The sequence below is a fragment of the Dendrobates tinctorius genome, unplaced genomic scaffold (genome assembly GCF_039654945.1).
Source record: "Dendrobates tinctorius isolate UK_male_01 unplaced genomic scaffold, ASM3965494v1 ptg000139l, whole genome shotgun sequence".
In the NCBI taxonomy this organism is placed as follows: Eukaryota; Metazoa; Chordata; class Amphibia; order Anura; family Dendrobatidae; genus Dendrobates; species Dendrobates tinctorius.
This window is the reverse complement of record NW_027361807.1, coordinates 10,356,656-10,378,928: the sequence shown is the minus strand read 5'-3', so window position 1 is coordinate 10,378,928 and position 22,273 is coordinate 10,356,656. Positions and strand designations below refer to the sequence as shown.

The 22,273-nt window shown below is 41.2% G+C and overlaps 1 protein-coding gene across 5 annotated transcripts in view; it reads left to right on the top strand.

The window, feature by feature from the left end:
• The window catches only part of MYBPC1 (myosin binding protein C1), a 221,529-nt gene that overhangs the window by 172,490 nt on the left and 26,766 nt on the right, over window positions 1-22,273 (top strand). For 3 of the 5 annotated variants that reach the window (XM_073545016.1, XM_073545014.1, XM_073545015.1), the window contains one exon: window positions 1,224-1,410. In XM_073545016.1, coding sequence (XP_073401117.1) covers window positions 1,224-1,410 — 187 coding nt within the window. Of the gene's footprint in view, window positions 1-1,223; window positions 1,411-2,963; window positions 3,008-6,021; window positions 6,062-22,273 lie in introns of all 5 variants that reach the window. The other 2 variants (XM_073545011.1, XM_073545013.1) reach the window with 2 other exon arrangements.

The window sequence follows — 22,273 nt, the reverse complement described above, 5'->3', positions numbered from 1 at the left end:
ACTGGAGATGTTGTCAATTCTCAACAGGATTCCACAAAGAATCCACATCCAAGAAGAGACACATTAAACTTGCTGTACAAACATCAATATAGATTTCCTATTAAAATCAGTAGGGGGAGTATTCAAAAAGTCTTTAGGCTATATGCACACCTTAAACATTTACAGAGTTGCCAAGTTTTCCAAGGCAAAGTTGCTTCAGAAAAATGCTGATGGCTGTTTTCCTGAAGTTGCATTGCCACTGTTCTTGCAGCATCTTACACGCTATTCTGTGAAGTATAAAAAGCGGACGGGAGCTGACCAAAAAATGAGCATGTTTTTCATTTAACTGTTGTAGGGCTCGGAAACCGTGAAGCTGTTAAAAGAAGTGACATGAGATGGAACGTGCAGAGCAATATTGTTTTAGCATTGCTGTGCATTATGCTCATTTTATGGGGTGCGTTTGCTGTGCTTTTTCAGGCGGATTCCAGACAGTCTGCCTGGAAAAGACATCATATGAACATACCATAAAAGTGTGTTTTTATTACAGTTACTATGCAGACCTGCTTCAAAATCCACATAACAAAAAAACTCATTTGGAACATAACCCGACAGCGACAGCAGATCTTGTGAAACAGGTTTTCATTATATTTAGGAGGCCACTTCTATACTGTGTTCACAATATTATACCATGCTTCTTATTTCATTACATAACTGTGTTTTCTATACCAGAAAGATATATATCTTTGTACCGTGTTAGCCAGTAAGAAAAGTATTAAGATTTGAGAGTCCTCAGTGTTTAATACATTTTAATGGCTAACTGAGAAGATGGTAATAAATTGCAAGCTTTCAAGTTTATGCCTGACGAAGAGACCTGAGTAGTCTCAAAAGCCTACAATGTGTTACTATCTTTTGAGTTAGCCATTAAAAGTATCAACCACTGAGGACTCTCAGTTTTGTAACATTTTGGGTTTTTTTTTTTTACGTTTTTTATGTTTGATGACTCTGTTAACAGTTAGACTATAAATATGTTAAAAAACAGTGGTACATCAGTTGTAACTACAAACATCTTCTGACACTTCTAGTAATAAAGGTTTGGTAAAAAAATAAGTGTAGTTTAGGGTCCACTAGGCTTTTTCGCATTATGTTTGGGGCAAGTATTTAACACAATAGGAAGGAAGCATGTATGGGTGCGTGTGTACTAAAACATAATGTTCTTTCAATTTATTTTTTTCTATTACTTGTAGCCTAAAATTACCTGGATGAAAAATAAAGTGGTTATAATGAATGACCCCCGATACAGAATGTTTAGCAACCAAAGTGTATGCACATTGGAGATACGTAAGCCAAGCCCGTATGATGGTGGTACATACACCTGCAAAGCTGTCAATGATCTGGGTGAGGCTGAGGTTGACTGCAAACTTGAAGTGAAAGGTAAAATGTTTCATGTGCATTTAAGCTTTGTAAAAATGCAATGTAAAGTCATTTTGCACCAACATATTCTGTAGTGCTGCATTCTCTGGCTCAATGTTATCTTTTTATGTCAGGTAAATAAACATACAAATACAGCTAGCATTGTAGTTTCTGGCTAATCTTTTTTTGACATACGATGTTAATGTTACTTCTTAGCGGAGTATTTAAAGGGAACCTGTCATGTTGGATAACACTATTAACCTGTAGATTTAGATTTAATCTAGTATCGCACCCGGGAGAAAATGAACTTTATTTCTCCTGGGAGCAGCCGGCTTTCAGTTATACAGGTGTGCCAGCAAGGCTACGGACACCACTAACAGCACCGTAAGCAGTGGACGTAAGCATGTCCCAGCAGTTTGACTGACAACTGTCTTTGAACTGATGTACTGCAGTGCCGGCTGTCAATCAAAGTGCCAGGGGATGGTTACAGTCACCGCTCACAGTTCTGTGAGGGGTGACCTTAGCCATGCCAGCACGAATGTATAACTGAAAGCCAGTGGCTCCCAGGATAAATAAAGTTCATTTTCTCCCGGGTTCTGGACTTTCAGTACTGCAGCCTGGTACCATCCTAATTCTGTTAACTTGCAGATTAACCCTATATCTGCAGGTTAATAATGTTACCGACCTAAAAGGTTTTCTTTTAAGAAGCAAATTATTAAAAAGAAGGGGATACATTAATTGTAATTGTTTGCGCATATACTGAAGGATGGCTTTCATCCTGATCTCTATTGGCACATCACATGGTGCGATATACTGTAGATTCCAATTGTCGCTTACACAACAAGCATACTTTTCTACTTGACAAAAGCTAAAGTTTTTTGCATAGATTTACTCCTTATATGATAAAAGTCGAGCAAGCGCCTGTGAGAATGTTTATAGGATACACATTTGATTGACATCTTGAAAAATGAAAAGTTGAGCTTCCGATAACAGGTAAGAATGGCAATGTATTCTAGACGGAAATATGGATGTAGTAGTGATAAGTCAGAATTAATGGGGTTTATTTTGGAATCTTAAAGGGGTTGCCTACTCACATGATATTGATGACTTATTCATAAGCGACAGTTAATCATTGAATAGCGTTGTGCTGTTCCGCCCTGTTCCTTGGACACATCTGACCACCACCGGAGCTAATCACAGCTGATCTGTGGAATTACCTAGTATCGCATCACCTATGATCCGATAATTGATGATCTATCCTTAGGAAATGTTATCAATATCATATGTCCCAATTCAACTAATAATTTATTCTCAGAATTTATCTTAATCCAATTAAAAAATCGTAGAAGAGAAACTACAATCCGTCTTAAATGCCCAATCACCTCATCTACACATGTCACAAACATTCCTAACAGATTACTGCTAATTCCTTGGCCAACCCACTGGTAAGAGACCTCTCATCAGAGCGACAGGTAGTGTTCCAGATTACGTAGATTGACCGTAAAGCAAATGAACGTGCCGAAAATTAATGAAACAATTCCATATATATCATTTGACATGTTCTAATTCTACAGGCTCAATAGGCGGAGAACCATTCGACTTGTGGAAACAGAAGCAGGTTTACCACACAAATATTACACTCAGTGATACCTCATCATGAAATAATCCGTGCTCACGTTAAGCCTGACTTTGCATGTAAAACTGGTATTTGTAATCTGAGGCCAGATTGCAAATCTTGCTTCATGGTAAAACATGCCCATATTCATTTTACCATGAACGAAATAAATAACACTCAGTATAATCTCTAATAGAAAATAAAAACACAAAATCTATACCTTTAAAATGTTTAAATGTTAAAAATTCTATATTGAAAATTATGAATGATACATTATGGAGCTCATGTATCAAGACTGGTACAGAAGCATCATACTCATAGCAACCAAATAGAGTCCAAACTAAAGTCTCAATGGTTACTATGGGCATCATTGTTACATGAGGCCTAAAATGATATAATTTAAAGGGGTATTTCCAGCATATAAAGTGATGGCTTTGGGACCCTCATTAGTTCTGAGACTGAAGGAGCTTGCAGCCACCCGGTTGAGCAGTTGGTTTAATTCACTTTAATGGAGATGTGCTGCAGTCCCCTTACATAGCTGTAGTCCATGATGTTACTCTCCAAGGAAAGACAGTGAAGGGGTCATAGTGCTGCACTAGTGCTGGGGTCCCTTCATTCTAGTACTGGGGCTCCTTGAGGCTGTACCTTCACAGGCCAGGATGTGATAACATTTAGATACGTCATCACTTTTTAAGTTGACAATACCCTTTCAACTACTGATTAACATAAATTGATCTATTACATAGTATAGCATCTGAATTTGGAAAATAATAGGGTCCATTCACAAACAATTTATTTAGCTGCTTTTAATAAACTTAAAACCTATGTTAGGTTTGGTTTCCTATGTCAGACCAAGAACTGAACAGCTTCACATACACACATGGATAAAACTGTTGGTACCCTTCTGTTAAAGTAAGAAAAATCCCACAATGGTCACTGAAAAAACTTGAAAGTACCAAAAGTATTTTCAATGTAAATTTACTAAATATCAACTAATGAAAATCAGACATTGCTTCTGAATTGTGTTTTAACAGAAAATTAAACAAAAAAAAAATAAAATGGCCTGGACAAAAATGATGATAACCTTAACTTAATATCTTGTTGCTCAACCTTTTGATGCAATCACTGAAAATGATTTCTGTAAGTCTCAATAAGACTTTTGCCCTGTCCATGGGTATTTTGGCCCACTCCTCTTGAGCAAACTGCTCCAGCTGTCTCAGGTTTGCGGCACCTTCTCCAGGCCGCATGCTTCAGCTCCTTCCACAGATGTTTAATAGAAATTGGATCAGGGTTCTAGAAGGACACTTTAGAAGAGTCCAATGCTTTGCTCTTACCCATTCTTGGCTGTCTTCTAGCTGTGTATTTTGGGTCACTATTCTGTTGGAGGATCCATGACCTGCAATTCAAACCAAGCTTTCTGACACTGGGCAGCATATTTCACTCAAGACTATCTTGATAGTCTTGAGGATTCATTGTACCCTGCACAGATTCTAGACATCCTTTGCTAGATGCAGCAAATTATCCCCAAAACATAACTGAGCTTCCATGTTTGATAGTAGATGCAAAATTCTTTTTTTGCATGTTTCTTTTTTTTTTGTCTGTGAGCATGGAGCTGAGGTGAGTTGCCAAAAATCTCCAGCTTTGTCTCATTCTACTGGACATTCTAACAAAAGCTTTTTGGCTGGTAAATATGCACTTTGACAAATTCCAGCTTTTTTATGATTTGCATTCAACAGTGGTTTCCTCTTGGGTTGTCTTCCATGAAGTCCAGTTTTGCCAAGACTGTCACGGCTTGAGCGATCTGACACTGATGTACCGTAACCTCGGGGTTCACCTCTAATCTCTTTGGAAATTGTTCTGGGCTCCGTGCTTAACATTTGTAATATCCGTCTTCACAATTTGTCATTAATTTTCTTCTTATGGACACATTCAGGGAGGTTGGCTACAGGCTACTTCTGAAAAATATGTGCAACTCTAGTAACAGGAACACCAAGCTGTTTGGAGATGGTCTTACAGCGTTTACCTTTAACATGTTTGTCTATGATTTTATTACTAATTTCCTGAGACAACTCTCTGCTTGGTCCATGTTAAGTTTAGTACACAATGATACAAAACAGTACAGTGACTACTTTTCACCCTTCTAATAAATAGGCAGACTGATGGATTCTAAGTTTGTACACATCTGTTATGCTAATTACAGAACACACTTTAGTTTAACATGTAAAATTATTTTCAGTCTTTTCTATGGGCTATCATTTTTTGTCCAGGATATTTTCATTATTTTTTTTCTGTTGAACCACAACTCAAAAGCAATTTCTTATTTTTATAAGTTGACATTAGAGTGCATTTTAATTGACAATTACCGTACTTTTGTCACTTTCAAGCTATTTCACTGATCATTGTGCTGTTTTTTACTTTACCAGAGGGGTACCAACAATTTTGTCCATATCTATATGACCACTAGGCTGTTGAGTTCAGGTTAGGAGACCGGCGCCTGGTCCAGACATTCTTGTCTGTACTCAGACCATGAATGTCGGATGTGAGCAACAAATCTTAAACAGTAGCAGCAAGTCCCTGATCTTCTTAATGCTAATTTGGCTTCTAAAAGCAATCTTTGTAAATGAACCCTAATATCTATTGACAGTATCAATCAATATTTAAAATATACACATATACATTATTTCTATAAAATAATCTAAATATGTATATATTTATATAGTAGGTGTGACGTGTGTGTCTATAAATATATATGTATGTATGTATATATTTATATATTCTTTTAATTAATCTGACCTTTTCCAGAAAGGTTAACATGGTAAAGTGCTTTCATTTGAAAAATATGTGTGCATTAATATGATGTTATTAATTCATTTATGAAATATTCTTGGGTTCCATTTTCCATATGCTTTATCCACATTTACTAAGCTCTCATGACATCACAGTGTGCTCCACTCAGTAATCACTATGTTCTTTCTTAGCTTCTAAATGTTCATTACTTCTCTTTCTCTCTCCCTTAGTTGCACAATAAGGATTATTGAATGTGTATTGTCACCTAAGGTAAGCTTTCATATGGTCATGTCATATGAAGCTTATGTCTTTCCATGAAGTCCACTACTGACTGTCATTTCCATATCTAATGGTAGTTTGCATTATGAGCTAACACACTATTGTTGCTGCTTCACATTTAAAAAAAATATGGTCCAACATTTTACTAATAATATTGGTTGATTCTGGTTTCCTCAATCACAAAGTTCAGACTTTTTGTAAACCACCTAGGCCTTTTTATAATCTGTGGAAACTTGGCTTGGCTTTTTGTATTTATACACCCCAAAGTCTGAGTATACCAGCTGTATATCGGTATGTTGTTTTAGATATTGGAAATCCATCTCAAGTTATCAATTATGCCAATATCTTCACATTTCAGAGAATAATAGGGGTCAAATAAAATTCCAGACATCTCATATCCTATTATTCCTATTCTTTAGGATGTTAATGCTGCAGGCTTGATAACTCTGGACAAGAATGCTATGGACCCAATTCGTTATTGCATTTGCTCCTTTTTTATCTTATTTTTGGTGTTTTTCACTTATTTTTCATGTATACTTAATTCTCAATCTAACCCCTTGATGACCTATGACGTATAGGTACTTCATAGGTCATGTATCCCCCTTTGGTGCAGGCTCCGCATCTAACAGCAGTGGGTGGAATAGCGATCCACCTGCAACTATTAACATGTTAAATGCCGCTGTCAATCTCTGATAGTGGCATTTAACATGATTGTGTAGGAAGCACATGACAAACCTCATACATCGGCATCCCCGTCATCGAAGCGCCCATGGTTTGGCAGGACAATCTGGGGTCATCAGGAAACCCCTGTGGGTGTCATTGTTGATCCGCTATGAGCGCTGCCCCATGGCCTTTATTCATAGACGATCATTTCTGCTGCCCAATGTAGTACAAGCGATTAGAAAATTGCAGTTTCAAGTCTTCTAAATAGACTATTGAAGCAAGTAAAAAGTAGAAAAAATTGCTCTTAAAAATATAAAAAAATAAAAAATATAAAAGTTCAAATCACCCATCTTTTGCACCATTCAAAATAAAACAATGACAAGAAATATACACAAATTTGGTATTGCCGTGCTCAGAAACGCCCGATCACAATATAAAAATAATTAATCCGATAGTTAAACAGTGTTATGAGAAAAAAAATCAAACCGGCAGAATTAAGTTTTTTTTGTAACTGCAACATTGCAATAAAATGCAATAACAGGTGATCAAAGCATTGTATCTACCCAAAATGGCATCAATAAAAGCATCATCTTGGCATGCAAAAAATAAGCCCTCTCCCAGCCCCAGTTCCTAAAATTGGAGATGCTATGGGTTTTGGACAATGGTGCTTTTTTATTTATTTATTTTTTTTTACAAACTTTGGATTTTTTTTATCACTTAAATAAAAAAAGCAAAACACAAGCCGCGGAGACACCATCACGTGTTTCTCAACGCAAGCAATGACTAGCCAGGTCTTTCCCCGGGAAGGAACAACCACGGGAAGGGCAGTCTCCAATGAAGGAAACCACCTATGCCAAAACATGGTATCCATCCACAGACAGCTGTTTCGGGGTATTGCCCCTCATCAGTGTGGAGTAGGAAACTGGCTAGTAGGAGCAATGCCTAGTAAAAGACTATGAAAACTGAGGATGAATGAACTCATGGAGATCATCATCCAACACTGCGGAGACACCATCACATGTTTCTCAACGCAGTGATCTAGAGCAATGCTCCCATCCCTTATGGAATATAGCTAAAGGAACAAAAAAAGCGCAATAGGGTCTTATCCGGGTTATTGCAGAAAAGATAAATTAGAGTTTACTCACCCTTTTTAGGAGAGATTAAAGCATGTAGGATCAGTAATCTGCTTGCTGCACGTCCAAAGGTCAACTCTGCGACCGCTTCAACATCACAAGCCGCGGAGACACCATCACGTGTTTCTCAACGCAAGCAATGACTAGCCAGGTCTTTCCCCGGGAAGGAACAACCACGGGAAGGGCTGTCTCCAATGAAGGAAACCACCTATGCCAAACAACAGTCTTTTACTAGGCATTGCTCCTACTAGCCTGTTTCCTACTCCACACTGATGAGGGGCAATACCCCGAAACAGCTGTCTGTGGATGGATACCATGTTTTGGCATAGGTGGTTTCCTTCATTGGAGACTGCCCTTCCCGTGGTTGTTCCTTCCCGGGGAAAGACCTGGCTAGTCATTGCTTGCGTTGAGAAACACGTGATGGTGTCTCCGCGGCTTGTGTTTTGCATATTTCCCATAAGGGATGGGAGCATTGCTCTAGATCACTGCGTTGTGAAACATGTGATGGTGTCTCCGCAGTGTTGGATGATGATCTCCATGAGTTCATTCATCCTCAGTTTTCAGTCTTTTACTAGGCATTGCTCCTACTAGCCAGTTTCCTACTCCACACTGATGAGGGGCAATACCCCGAAACAGCTGTCTGTGGATGGATACCATGTTTTGGCATAGGTGGTTTCCTTCATTGGAGACTGCCCTTTCCGTGGTTGTTCCTTCCCGGGGAAAGACCTGGCTAGTCATTGCTTGCGTTGAGAAACACGTGATGGTGTCTCCGCGGCTTGTGTTTTGCATGTTTTTGCATATTTCCCATAAGGGATGGGAGCATTGCTCTAGATCACTGCGTTGAGAAACATGTGATGGTGTCTCCGCAGTGTTGGATGATGATCTCCATGAGTTCATTCATCCTCAGTTTTTAAATAAAAAAAGAACCTAGACATGTTTGGTATCTGCAAACTCGTAATGACCTGAAGAATCATAATGGCAGGTCACTTTTACCATTTGGTGAACATGGTAAATAAAAAAAGCAATTGTGGAATTACACTTTTTTTTTGCAATTTCACTGTGCTCAGAATTTTTTTTCCTGCTTTCCAATACACTATGTGGTAAAATGAATTAAAAAGCTATTTTATTTAGCAGAAAATTCATGAGCGCTATTTTCACAAATTTAACATGAAAAAATGTAAGCAAAAACAACAAGATAAGAAAAAGAAAAGTGACTGAAAAAAAATGGCAAATGATGCATTGGGTCCTATGTGTTATACTGATACTTTCTCTGCTTTTATAATTTATTTATTTACTTCTCAAATAAAAGTCATCTTCATATGTGCTGTTCATTTCAATTTACATATGAAGATGATGCATCTGTCAGCTACTATACGTGGAATTAAGGCATGATAGCAGAGCTACATGTCATATCTACAGTAGCAGATTAATCTAAACATCATGTGGACATGACCACTGATACATCTATCTACATGGATATGCGGTGTCATCCTCATGGTATATTGATGGGAGACTAATCACTGTGTGATGTTATATACAATGGATTACCAATTCACTTTCACATAAAGAAAGATTCTTGTACAAATATGACATTACAAAACAGCAGATACACTCTTTATGAATCTTAAATACAAGTGTTTATATATATATATATATATATATATATATATATATCAGTCTGCTGGGATCTAATGACATCATTGAAGTTACACAGGAAATTCTTGTAGTCAATTTACATTATCAACTCACTCCTAATCAGTTATGACTAACTACTAAGTTGCAAATATTATTTAAGAATTAAATTATACTTTATTGTTGATGACAATTGTAATGACCTCTTTTCCCAAAAAAACAAACTCGCTCCTGATCCACTAAATACAAAAGGCTCTTTGCCATTGCATTACTTACTAAACTGATTCATTAAAGAAGCCCTCCTCCGCCCATCAAAGTTTTTATCCTCTGAATATATTGCAGTCACCATATTATACAGCATTTTGCACTTACAATTGCTCATTTTGCCTTTCTACCCAGATGATTCTTCTCTTTTCTCTGCTCTATGTAGAAACAGGAAGTCTCTTGTCCCTGCATTTATCATTCCCCTCTTCAACTCCTGACCCAGCTGCTTCCTCCTCCCTCTGCCAGGGACTTTTGTAGTGAATCATGAGTCATACAGGGAAAATAGAGTTCCTCTTTCTACAAAGAGCTTGTAAGTGCGCAGTGCTATATAATATGGTTGTAATATATTAACCCTTTCGCGCCTGAGCCTGTTTTTGCCTTCGTGACCAGGCCAATTTTTTCAATTCTGACCAGTGTCACTTTATGAGGCCATAACTCTAGAACGCTTCAACGGATCCTGCTGATTCTGACATTGTTTTCTCATGACATATTGTACTTCAGGATAGTGGTAAAATTTCTTAGATATGAACTGCACTTATATGTTAAAAAAATCGAAATTTGGCAAAAATTTTGAAAATTTTGCAATTTTCAAACTTTTAATTTTTATGCCCTTAAATCAGAGAGTGATATCGCACAAAATAGTTAATAAATAACATTTCCCACATGTCTACTTTACATCTGCAAAATTTTGGAAACATAATTTTTTTTTTTTTGGAAGTTATAAGGGTTAAAACTTGACCAGCGATTTCTCATTTTTACAACAAAATTTACAACACCATTTTTTTTAGGGACCACCTCACATTTGAAGTGAGTTTGGGGGGTCAATATGACAGAAAATACCCAAAAGTGACACCATTCTAAAAACTGCACCTCTCAATGTACTCAAAACCATATTCAAGAAGTTTATTAACCCTTCAGGTGCTTCACATGAATGAATGGAATGTGGAAGGAAAAAATAAACATTTAACTTTTTTTCACAAACATTTTACTTCAGAACCATTTTTTTTATTTTCACAAGTGTAAAAACAGAAAATGAACCACAAAATTTTTTGTGCAATTTCTCCCAAATACGCCGATACCTCGTATGTGGGGCTAAACCACTGTCTGAGCACAAGGCAGAGCTCAGAAAGGAAGGAGTGCCGTTTGACTTTTTCAATGCAGAATTGGCTGGAATTGAGATAGGACGCCATGTCGCATTTGGAGAGCCCCTAATGTGCCTAAACAGTGGAAACCCCCACAAGTGACCCCATTTTGGAAACTAGACCCCTTAAAGAACTTATCTAGATGTGTGGTGAGCACTTTGAACCCCCAAGTGCTTCACAGAAGTTTATAACGTAGAGCCATGAAAATAAAAAATCATTTTTGTTCCACAAACATGATCTTTTAGCTCCCAATTTTTTATTTTCACAAGGGTAACAGGAGAAATTGGACCCTAAGAGTTGTTGTCCAATTTGTCCTGAGTACGCTGGTACCCCACATGTGGAGGGGGACCACTGTTTGGGCACACAGTGGGGCTCGGAAGGGAAGTAGTGACGTTCTGGAATGCAGACTTTGATGGAATGGTCTGCGGGTGTCATGTCGCGTTTGCAGAGCCCCTGATGTGCCTAAACAGTGGAAATCCTCCACAAGTGACCCCTTTTTGGAAACTAGACCCCCCCAAGGAACTTATCTAGATGTGTGGTGAGCACTTTGAACCCCCAAGTGTTTCACTAAAGTTTATAATGTAGAGCCGTGAAAATAAAAAAATCATTTTTTTTTTCCACAAAAATGATCTTTTAGCTCCCAATTTTTATTTTCACAAGGGTAACAGGAGAAATTGGACCCTAAGAGTTGTTGTCCAATTTGTCCTGAGTACGCTGGTACCCCACATGTGGGGGGGGGACCACTGTTTGGGCACACGGTGGGGCTCGGAAGGGAAGTAGTGACATTTTGGAATGCAGACTTTGATGGAATGGTCTGCGGGTGTCATGTCGCGTTTGCAGAGCCCCTGATGTGCCTAAACAGTGGAAATCCTCCACAAGTGACCCCTTTTTGGAAACTAGACCCCCCCAAGGAACTTATCTAGATGTGTGGCGAGCACTTTGAACCCCCAAGTGTTTCACTAAAGTTTATAATGTAGAGCCGTGAAAATAAAAAAATCATTTTTTTTTTCCACAAAAATGATCTTTTAGCTCCCAATTTTTATTTTCACAAGGGTAACAGGAGAAATTGGACCCTAAGAGTTGTTGTCCAATTTGTCCTGAGTACGCTGGTACCCCACATGTGGGGGGGGACCACTGTTTGGGCACACGGTGGGGCTCGGAAGGGAAGTAGTGACATTTTGGAATGCAGACTTTGATGGAATGGTCTGCGGGTGTCATGTCGCGTTTGCAGAGCCCCTGATGTGCCTAAACAGTGGAAATCCTCCACAAGTGACCCCTTTTTGGAAACTAGACCCCCCCAAGGAACTTATCTAGATGTGTGGTGAGCACTTTGAACCCCCAAGTGTTTCACTAAAGTTTATAATGTAGAGCCGTGAAAATAAAAAAAATCATTTTTTTTCCACAAAAATGATCTTTTAGCTCCCAATTTTTATTTTCACAAGGGTAACAGGAGAAATTGGACCCTAAGAGTTGTTGTCTAATTTGTCCTGAGTACGCTGGTACCCCACATGTGGGGGGGGACCACTGTTTGGGCACACGGTGGGGCTCGGAAGGGAAGTAGTGACATTTTGGAATGCAGACTTTGATGGAATGGTCTGCGGGTGTCATGTCGCGTTTGCAGAGCCCCTGATGTGCCTAAACAGTGGAAATCCTCCACAAGTGACCCCTTTTTGGAAACTAGACCCCCCCAAGGAACTTATCTAGATGTGTGGTGAGCACTTTGAACCCCCAAGTGTTTCACTAAAGTTTATAATGTAGAGCCGTGAAAATAAAAAAAATCATTTTTTTTCCACAAAAATGATCTTTTAGCTCCCAATTTTTATTTTCACAAGGGTAACAGGAGAAATTGGACCCTAAGAGTTGTTGTCTAATTTGTCCTGAGTACGCTGGTACCCCACATGTGGGGGGGACCACTGTTTGGGCACACGGTGGGGCTCGGAAGGGAAGTAGTGACGTTCTGGAATGCAGACTTTGATGGAATGGTCTGCAGGCGTCATATTGCATTTACAGAGCCCCTGATGTACCTAAACAGTGGAAACCCCCAATTCGAATTCCAACCCTAACCCCAACACACCCCTAACCCTAGCCCTAGCCCTAACCCTAGCCCTAGCCCTAACCCTAGCCCTAACCCTAGCCCTAACCCTAGCCTGCCTACCTGCTTTTTTTTTCTTTACTTTTTTTTTATTTTTGTGTTTTTTATTTTTTGTATTTTTGACTCATAGTAACGCCACTTCTCCTCTGATCTCACACTGGCAGATGATCAGAGGAGAAGCAGCGTTACTATGTGACAAGATCGCTGCCCGGCACATAGTAACGCCACTTCTCCTCTGATCTCACACTGACAGATGATCAGAGGAGAAGCAGCGTTACTGTGTGACAAGATCGCTGCCTGACACAGCTGTACCAGGCAGCGATCAGCTGTGCCAGGCAGCGATCTAGTCACACTGTAACGCTGCTTCACCTCTGCTCATCTGTCAGCATGAGCGCAGAGGAGAAGTCGCGTTATAATGAGGGAGATCGCCGGGAAACAAGCAGCTTTCCCAGCGAGCTCTCTCATTGGCTGCTGTGACGCGACGTCATCAGGACCTGAACCAATCAGGTCTCGATGACGTCGGGGGTTCCAGCATGCATTGTGCACCGGGATCCCCACGTTATAAGGTATGAGGGGGTCCCGGGGGGCACAAAACCGCCGACAGTAGATAAACGTCGGCGCTGCACAAAGCCCAGCAAGCGCCAACGTTTATCTACTGTGGGCGGTCGGGAAGAGGTTAAGAGGATACAAATTTTGATGGGAGGAGGGCTTCTTTAAAGAACGAGTAGTGTTACTCAGGACATTAAAGTGTACCCCCAGCCAAGGATGAAAGATTGACCATGCACTTGAATTACTAAGCTACCCATACACTTAAGATAGCTGTCAACTCACTGCGTATGTGGCTGATATTTATTGCTCCAAACTCCAACATAGACACTGGGTTCAATTGACCATGTATGTGTTTTGAATAGGAGGTGGGAAATAGCCACTCCAAGATTATTCTGACAATCTACTCTCTTTGATAGGAAAGTTAATAACCAACATACAGTAGCTTTCTATGAACATCTACTGTTCATCTAGAGTCAGGATACCCCTTTATATATTAGATGGTCATGCCGAGTCACCCGACAAATGACAAATCTTTATGGGTAGAGATGGGCAGACACCTGGATGTTCGGGTCCGGCGGGTTTTGTCGAACAGTTACAAAAGGTTCGGGTACCAGAACAGTAGCCGGTCCCCATTCACTTAAATGAGGTGCCCGAACATCCAGCGTTTGCCATGCTGTCATGTGCATGACAGCGCGCAAACACCGCTTCTGATCGGTGGTGAAATCATCCCCGCCAGTCAGAAAGCCGCAGTTCCCACGCTGTCAAAAGACAGCGTGAGCGCCCAGCTGTGATTGGAGGTATAATGTTTACCTCCGGTCACTGGTGTCAGCTGATGGGACTACTGATCCCATCATCCAACACCTGCAGCCGCTAAGAACAGTGAGAACAGGAGTGGCGGATGGGAGTATTCATCAGCCACTCCTGCACTGTAAATAAATATTTTTTTTTTAAAAAACGGCATGGGTTCCCCTGCATTTTTGCAAACAAGCCAGGCAAAATTCAAAGCTTGGGGCTACAACCCTCAGCTGTCAGCTTCAGCAAGGCTAGTTATCAAGAATAGAGGGGTCCCTCCCCATGTTTTTTTAATTAATTGTTTAGATAAATTATTTTTAAAAAATGGCGTGTGGTCCCCCCCCCATTTTTGAAAACCAGCCTTGCTTAAGCAGACAGCTGGGGGCTGGTATTCTCAGGCTGGTAAGGGGCCATGGATATTGGCCCCCCAGCCTAAAAATAGCAGCCCGCAGCTGCCCAGAAAAGGCACATCTATTAGATTTGCCAATTCTTTCACTTTGCCTGACTCTTCCCACTTGCCCTGTAGCGGTGGCAAGTGGGATGATAGTTGGGGGATTGATGTCACCTTTGTAATGTCAGGTGACTTCAAGCCCCGAGGTTAGTAATGGAGAGGCATCAATAAGTCACCCCCATTACTAACCCCATAGTCACATTGTAAGAAAACACACACACAGAAAAAAGTCCTTTAATTGAAAGAATGACACAGACCTCTTTAATAATCTTAATTAAACCATACTTACAACCTTGCCTAATTCCACCGAAGCCCTCGATATCCTGTAATAAAACTAAAATAATAAACCAACAATATACCATACCTGTCCGTCATTCTGTTCCACGCCGTACTCCATGTCTGGGGGAGAAACAGTTTTCAACCTGGACGTGCCAAGATGCGACCATCCAGGCTGAGAACCACTGGTGAATGAGCTGCTGTGAGCGCAGCCTCAGTGACTAGTAGTGATGTCACTGAGGCTTCTTTCACAGCCGGGCTGAACTGCTCGTGACCTCGATGAGATCCCTGCTAGCACCATGAGAAAATCGCTCATGCTGCTAGCTGGGATCTCCCCGAGGTCACCGCAGTTCTGCCCGGCTGGGAACGGAGCCTCAGTGACCGGACGTAACCTCCGGTCACTGAAGCTCCAGACTCAGTCACCAGTGGTTCTTAGCCTGGACAGTCGCATCTTGGCACCGTCCAGGTTGAAAACTGTTTAACCCCCAGACATGGATTATGGCATGGGACAGAATGACAGACAGGTATGGTATATTGTTTTTTTTTTATATTAGTTTTATTACAAGAGATCGAGGGATTCGGTGGAATTATTCAAGGTCATAAGTATGGTTTAATTTAGATTATTAAAGGAATCTGTGTTGTTCTTTCAATTAAAGGACTTTTTCTGGGTGTCTGTTTTCTTGCAATGTGACTATGGGGTTAGTAATGGGGGTGTCTTATTGACACCTCTCCATTACTAAACTCGGGGGTTGATGTCACCTGACAATACAAAGATGACATCAACCCCCCCAGCTATCACCTCACTTGCCACTGCTACGGGGCAAGTGGGAAGAGTCGGGCAAAGCACCAGAATTGGCACATCTAATAGGGGGCCAATATCCATGACCCCTTATCAGTCTGAGAACACAAGCCCCCAGCTGTCTGCTTTAGCAAGGCTGGTTGTCAAAAATGAGGTGACCCCACATCGCTTTTTTAATTTATTTAAACAATTAAAAAAAACAGCATGGGGACCCCTCTATTCTTGATAACTAGCCTTGCTGAAGCTGACAGCTGAGGGTTGTAGTCACCAGCTGTGAATTTTGCCTGGCTTGTTAGCAAAATACAGGGGAACCCATGCTGTTTTTTTTATTATTATTCATTTACAGCGCAGGAGCGGTTGATGAATACTCCCATCCACCGCTTCTGCCCTTACTGTTATTAGCGGCTGCAGGTGTCGGATGATGGGATCACGAGTCCCATCAGCTGACACCAGTAACCGGAGGTAAACTTTATACCTCCGATCACAGCTGCGCACTCATGACAGCATGGGAACCGCGGCTCTCTGAGTGGCAGGGATGATATCACCGCTGATCAGATGTGGTGTTTGCTGCTCTGTCTTGGCATGTTCAGGTTCACCCATCTCTATATATGGGCAGCCATATTTAACCCCTTCCCGACATGTGCCGTACTAGTACTGCTCTGCGGGAACTGCATTCTCGCAAACAGCAGTACTAGTACGGCGGCACAATCGCACGGCCTCATGCTGAGTGCCGCAGCGATCGCGTGTGTTTGTCAGCTGTATGTGACAGCTGACACCCCACAGCAATGCCCATGATCGATGCTAGCACTGATCGCTGGCATTTAACCCCTTTGATGCCACTGTCAGTACTGACAGCAGCATAGAGAAGAATCGCGCAGGGAGGGGGCTCCCTATGCTCTCCCACTGGAAACCACGTGATGCGATCTCATTGTTCCTGTGGCTTCAAGATGGCCGCAGGTCCTTTCCGGGTCCTGCAGGGAGGTGGCTTGTGAGCGCCTGCACCCAAACAGTGGTTTACCCCCACATATGGGGCATCAGCATACTCAGGACAAATTGCACAACAACATTTGGGGCTCAATTTATCCTGTTACCCTTAGGAAAATAGAAAATTGGGGGCAAAAAGATCATTTTTGTGAAAAAATATGATTTTTTATTTTTATGGCTCTACATTATAAACTTCTGTGAAGCACTTGGGGTTTCAAAGTGCTCACCACACATCTAGATAAGTTCGTTAGGGGGTCTACTTTCCAAAATGGTGTTACTTGTGGGGGGTTTCTACTGTTTAGGCACATCAGGGGCTCTCCAAACGCAACATGGTGTTCGATCTCAATTCTAGCCAATTTTGCATTGAAAAGTCAAACAGCGCTCCTTCCCTTTCGAGCTCAGCCATGCGCCCAAACAGTGTTTTACCCCCACATATGGGTATCAGCATACTTGGGACAAATTGCACAACAACTTTTGGGGTCAAATTTCTCCTGTTACCATTAAAAATAAAACAAATTGGATCTGAATTAAAATTTTTGTGAAAAAAAGTTAAATGTTCATTTTTTTAAAACATTCCAAAAACTCCTGTGAAGCACCGGAAGGGTTAATAATCTTCTTGAATGTGGTTTTGAGTACCTTGAGGGGTGCAGTGTTTAGAATGGTGTCACTTTGGCATTGTCTGTCATACAGGCCCTCAAAGTTACTTCAAGTGTGAGGTGGTCCCTAAAAAAATGGTTTTGCAAATTTTGTTGTAAAAATGAGAAATCGCTGGTCAACTTTTAACCCTTATAACTTCCTAACAAAAAAAAATTATGTTTCCAAAATTGTGCTGATGTAAAGCAGACATGTGGGAAATGTTTATTGACCCCTTCGTGACTGGGCCAACTTTTAAAATTCTGACCAATGTCACTTTATGTGGTCATAACTCTGGAATGCTTCAACAAATCCCAGTGATTTTGAGATTGTTTTTTCGTGGCACATTGTAATTTATGATAATAGTAAATTTAGATTGATATGTCTTGTGTTTATTTATGAAAAATATCAGAAACTTGACAAAAATGTAAAAAAAATTGCAATTTTCAAAGTTTGAATTAATTTCCCTTTAATCCAGATAGTCATACCACAGAAAAACATTAATAAATAACATTTTCCTAATGCCTGCTTTACATCAGCACCATTTTTAAAACACTTATTTATTTTGTTAGCCTTTTAGGAGGTTTAAAAGTGTAGCAATAATTTTTCATTTTTTCAAGGAAATTTACAAAATTTATTTTTTTGAGGGTCCTATCCAAGTTTGAAGTCACTTTAGGGGTGCTATTTATTGGAAAACCCTAAACATGATACCATTTTAAAAACTGCACCCCCTGACACATTAAAAACTGCTGTCAGGTAGTTTATTAACCCTTCAGGTGATTTTCAGGAATTAATGCAAAGTGGTAAAGCCGGAATGAAAAAGTGTTTGTTTACCACGTAAATGTCACTAACTTCTGAACTGGCCACTGTAGCCGGGAGACTCTAAAGGCCCTTTTACATTTAGCGATGCACAAGCGATCCCGACCACGATATGACCCGGTCAGGATCGCTGGTGCATCGCTAAATAATCGCTAGTGAGCTGCCACACAAGCAGATCTCACAGCGATGCAGCAGCGATACAGCGGACGATACTTACCTCTCAGAAGCGGTGATCCTGTCGTCCTCCCGCCCGCGTCCACACGTCACTCGTCGGCGCCACAGGAAGCCCAGCAGGAAGTGCCCGACGAGAAATGGAGTCGGCCGATCTAGCGCGATCAGCGACAGACAGCGGGGGAGCCGGTCGGAGGTAAGTATCACACATAGCGATATCGCTATAACATCACAAAATCGGTGACATTATAGCGATATTGCTAGCGATATCGCTATGTGTAAAACCCCCTTAAGGCCGCTATTTGGCCGTGAACTGCTATGGCAAACATCAGGACCACACAATCATGATCTCGGTGTGCCAATTAGATTAAAGTGCAAGCCCCCACAATCTATTAACCATTTATTTGATGTAGTCACTTTTGACAGCAGCAAATAAGGGTTAAACAGATATGGATGGTGCCAACACCGATCATTTGTGATACAGCAAGTTGCCAGATATAGTGGACAGCCAACAGCTGCTGGATTGTTACCTGTATGGGGATGATATTCCCTTATATCTCAGGTCAGTAAATATACGTATTGGCTGTCATGAAGGGGTTAACTATTTTGTGTGATGTGATTCTCTAATTTAAGGGCATAAAAACTAAAAGTTTGAAAATTGCGAAATTTTCAAAATTTAAGCCAAATTTCCATTTTTTCACAAACGCCAGTCATATCGAAGAAATTTTACCACTATCATAAAGTACAATATGTCACGAGAAAATATTCTCAGGATCACCAGGATCCATTGAAGCGTTTCAGAGTTATGATCTCATAAAGTGACAGTGGTCAGAATTGTAAAAATCGCCTGGTCATTAAGGTGAAAACAGGCTTCATCTCAAAGGGGTTAAAGTCATTATGTGCAACAGCTCAGTTTACTATGATTCTAGATGGCCCATGGTTTAGTTTGTAGGACAGGAAGTAGCTATATGACAGCTAATATTGACAGCCATATTAGCTGGCATGGCGGTCAGTTTCTTTATCACCAATTCCCGTCCACTTTCAGTTCATCTTTACAATAAATCATAGTGTAAGTGAACTCTATGCTTTCCACCCTGTTGTACTATAAGACAATTCTCTAAAGAAATTCAACTACCAATGTGTTTCCAATTACATATATTTAGCTCACAGTTATAGAGTCATCAGGTCAAAAATGTGTAGTTTTTGCTGTTATTTTATTCCCGCTGCTCCCCTGAGTATTGTTTGTTTTTAGTTGTTTTTTTAAATCCTCCATACAGTCCCAGAGATATGGGTCTTTACATTTAGTGCTAATTTTGATGGTGTTTACCAAAATGGCATGGCTGACAGCAGGGCCGGTTTTAGGCAAAGTGGGGCCCTAGGCAAAGTTTAAAATGGGGCCCCAAATACTAACATATTGCACATCACACAGAAGCATTTCGGTTGTAGTTACATGCGCTGAGTTCAGGACGCTAAATGAGTGTGATCGACAATATTGAAGTCGTTCAACACTTGTTTCCTGGCCTCTTTCCACCATCTGAGAAAGAATGATGGGGACAGAACGATCACTAATGGATCACTAACAGATCACCATACAGTATCAGGTTATCAGCAGCACATCTACAGTTTACACCCCGTACTCCTCCATATAATATAATCTGCCCCATAGTCCTTCATATAGTATAATACACTCCTCAGTCCTCCATATAGTATAATACACTCCTCATAGCCCTCCATATATTAAAATATACTGCTCAATCCTCCATATAGTATAATACACTCCTCATAGTTCTACATATAGTATAATGCACCGCCATAGTCATCCATGTAGTACAATTCACTTCCCATAGTATAATGCACCCCATAGTTCTTCCAATAATGTATTCCCCATAGTCCTCGATACAGTATAATGCAGCCCACATATAGTATAATGGAGCCACCCCATAGAGCATAATGCAGCCACCTCACAGAGTATAGTGCAGCCCTGCCATACAATATAATGTTACCCCCCATAGAATATAATTCAGCCCTTCTCTTATAGTATAATGCAGCTACCCCAGAGTATAATGCAGCTACTCCACAGAATATTATATAACCCCTCATAGAATATAATGCAGAACCCCATATAGTATAATGCAGCCCCTCCATAGAATATATGGCAACCCCCTCATAGAGTATAATGCAGCCCCTTATATTGTATAATGTAGCCCCTCCATAGAATACAATGTAGCCCTCCTCATATAGTATAATGCAGCCCCCATAGAATATAATGTAGCCCTTCACAGTACAATGAAACCCCCATACAATATAATCTAGCCCCCCATAGAATATAATGCAGCCCCCCATAGAACACAATGTAGCCTCCTCATATAGTATAATGTAGCCCCCTCATAGATTACGATTCAATCACCCCCCATAGAAGATCATACAGCCCCCCTAGAATATAATGTAGCCCCAAATAGAATATAATACAGCCCACCTCCCCATAGAATATAATGTAGCCCCCCATATTATATAACACAGCCTCCCCCATAGAATATAATGTAAAATGTACCCCCCCATGGTGTATAACACAGCCGCATAGTATATAGCCCAGCCCCACATGGTACATAGCCCAGCACCACATGGTATATAGCCCAGCCCCACATGGTATATAGCACAGCCCCATATGGTATCTAGAACGGTACCACACGGTATAAAGCACAGCCCACCATGTTATATAGCACAGCACCACATGGTATATAGCCCAGCATGGTATATAGCCCAGCACCGTATATAGCCCAGCACCAAATGGTATATAGCCCAGCCCACCATGGTATATAGCACAGCCCCACATGGTATATAGCACAACCCCACATGGAATATAGCACAGCCCACCATGGTATATAGCACAGTACCACCATGGTATATAGCACAGCCCAGCATGGTATATAGCGCAGCCCACCATGGTATACAGCTCACCATGGTATACAGCCCACCATGGTATATAGCCCACCATGGTATACAGTCCACCATGGTATACAGCCCAGCACCACATGGTATATAGCCCAGCACCACATGGTATACAGCCCAGCCCACCATGGTATATAGCACAGCCGCACATGGTATACGGCACAGCCGCACATGGTATATAGCACAGCCCACCATGGTATATAGCACAGCCCACCATGGTATATAGCACAGTACCACCATGGTATATAGCACAGCCCAGCATGGTATATAGCACAGCCCAGCATGATATATAGCCCAGCATGGTATATAGGACAGTACCACCATGGTATATAGCACAGTACCACCATGGTATATAGCACAGTCCAGCATGGTATGTAGCACAGCCCAGCATGGTATACAGCCCACCATGGTTACAGCTCAACATGGTATACAGCCCAGCATGGTATACAGCCCCCCCGATAATGGACCCACAGACAGTCCAGTACTCACACTAATTAAAAAAACACACTCCTCACCTTCTTCTCGTGCCCACGATGCTTCCGACTCCTGTCTCCTGCTCTACCTGGTACACAGTGAGTGCGTGATGACGTCATCGCACACCCGCTGTGTGTCAGAGGCAGAGCCGGGAATGATGGGAGAGGGAGCGTCAGCTGACGCTCTCTCCTCCATCATTGCTTTGAACTGTACAGGCATCTGTGACGCCGGTATAGTTCAATGTGGCAGCGGGGGGAGTCGGTGCTGGGGGCAGGAGGGCCCCCCTGCCTCACAGGGGCCCCATAGCGGCTGCATGATATGCTGCTAGCTGGGGGCCCCTGGGGGAACTGGGGCCCTAGGAGCTGCCTGGTCTGCCTGCC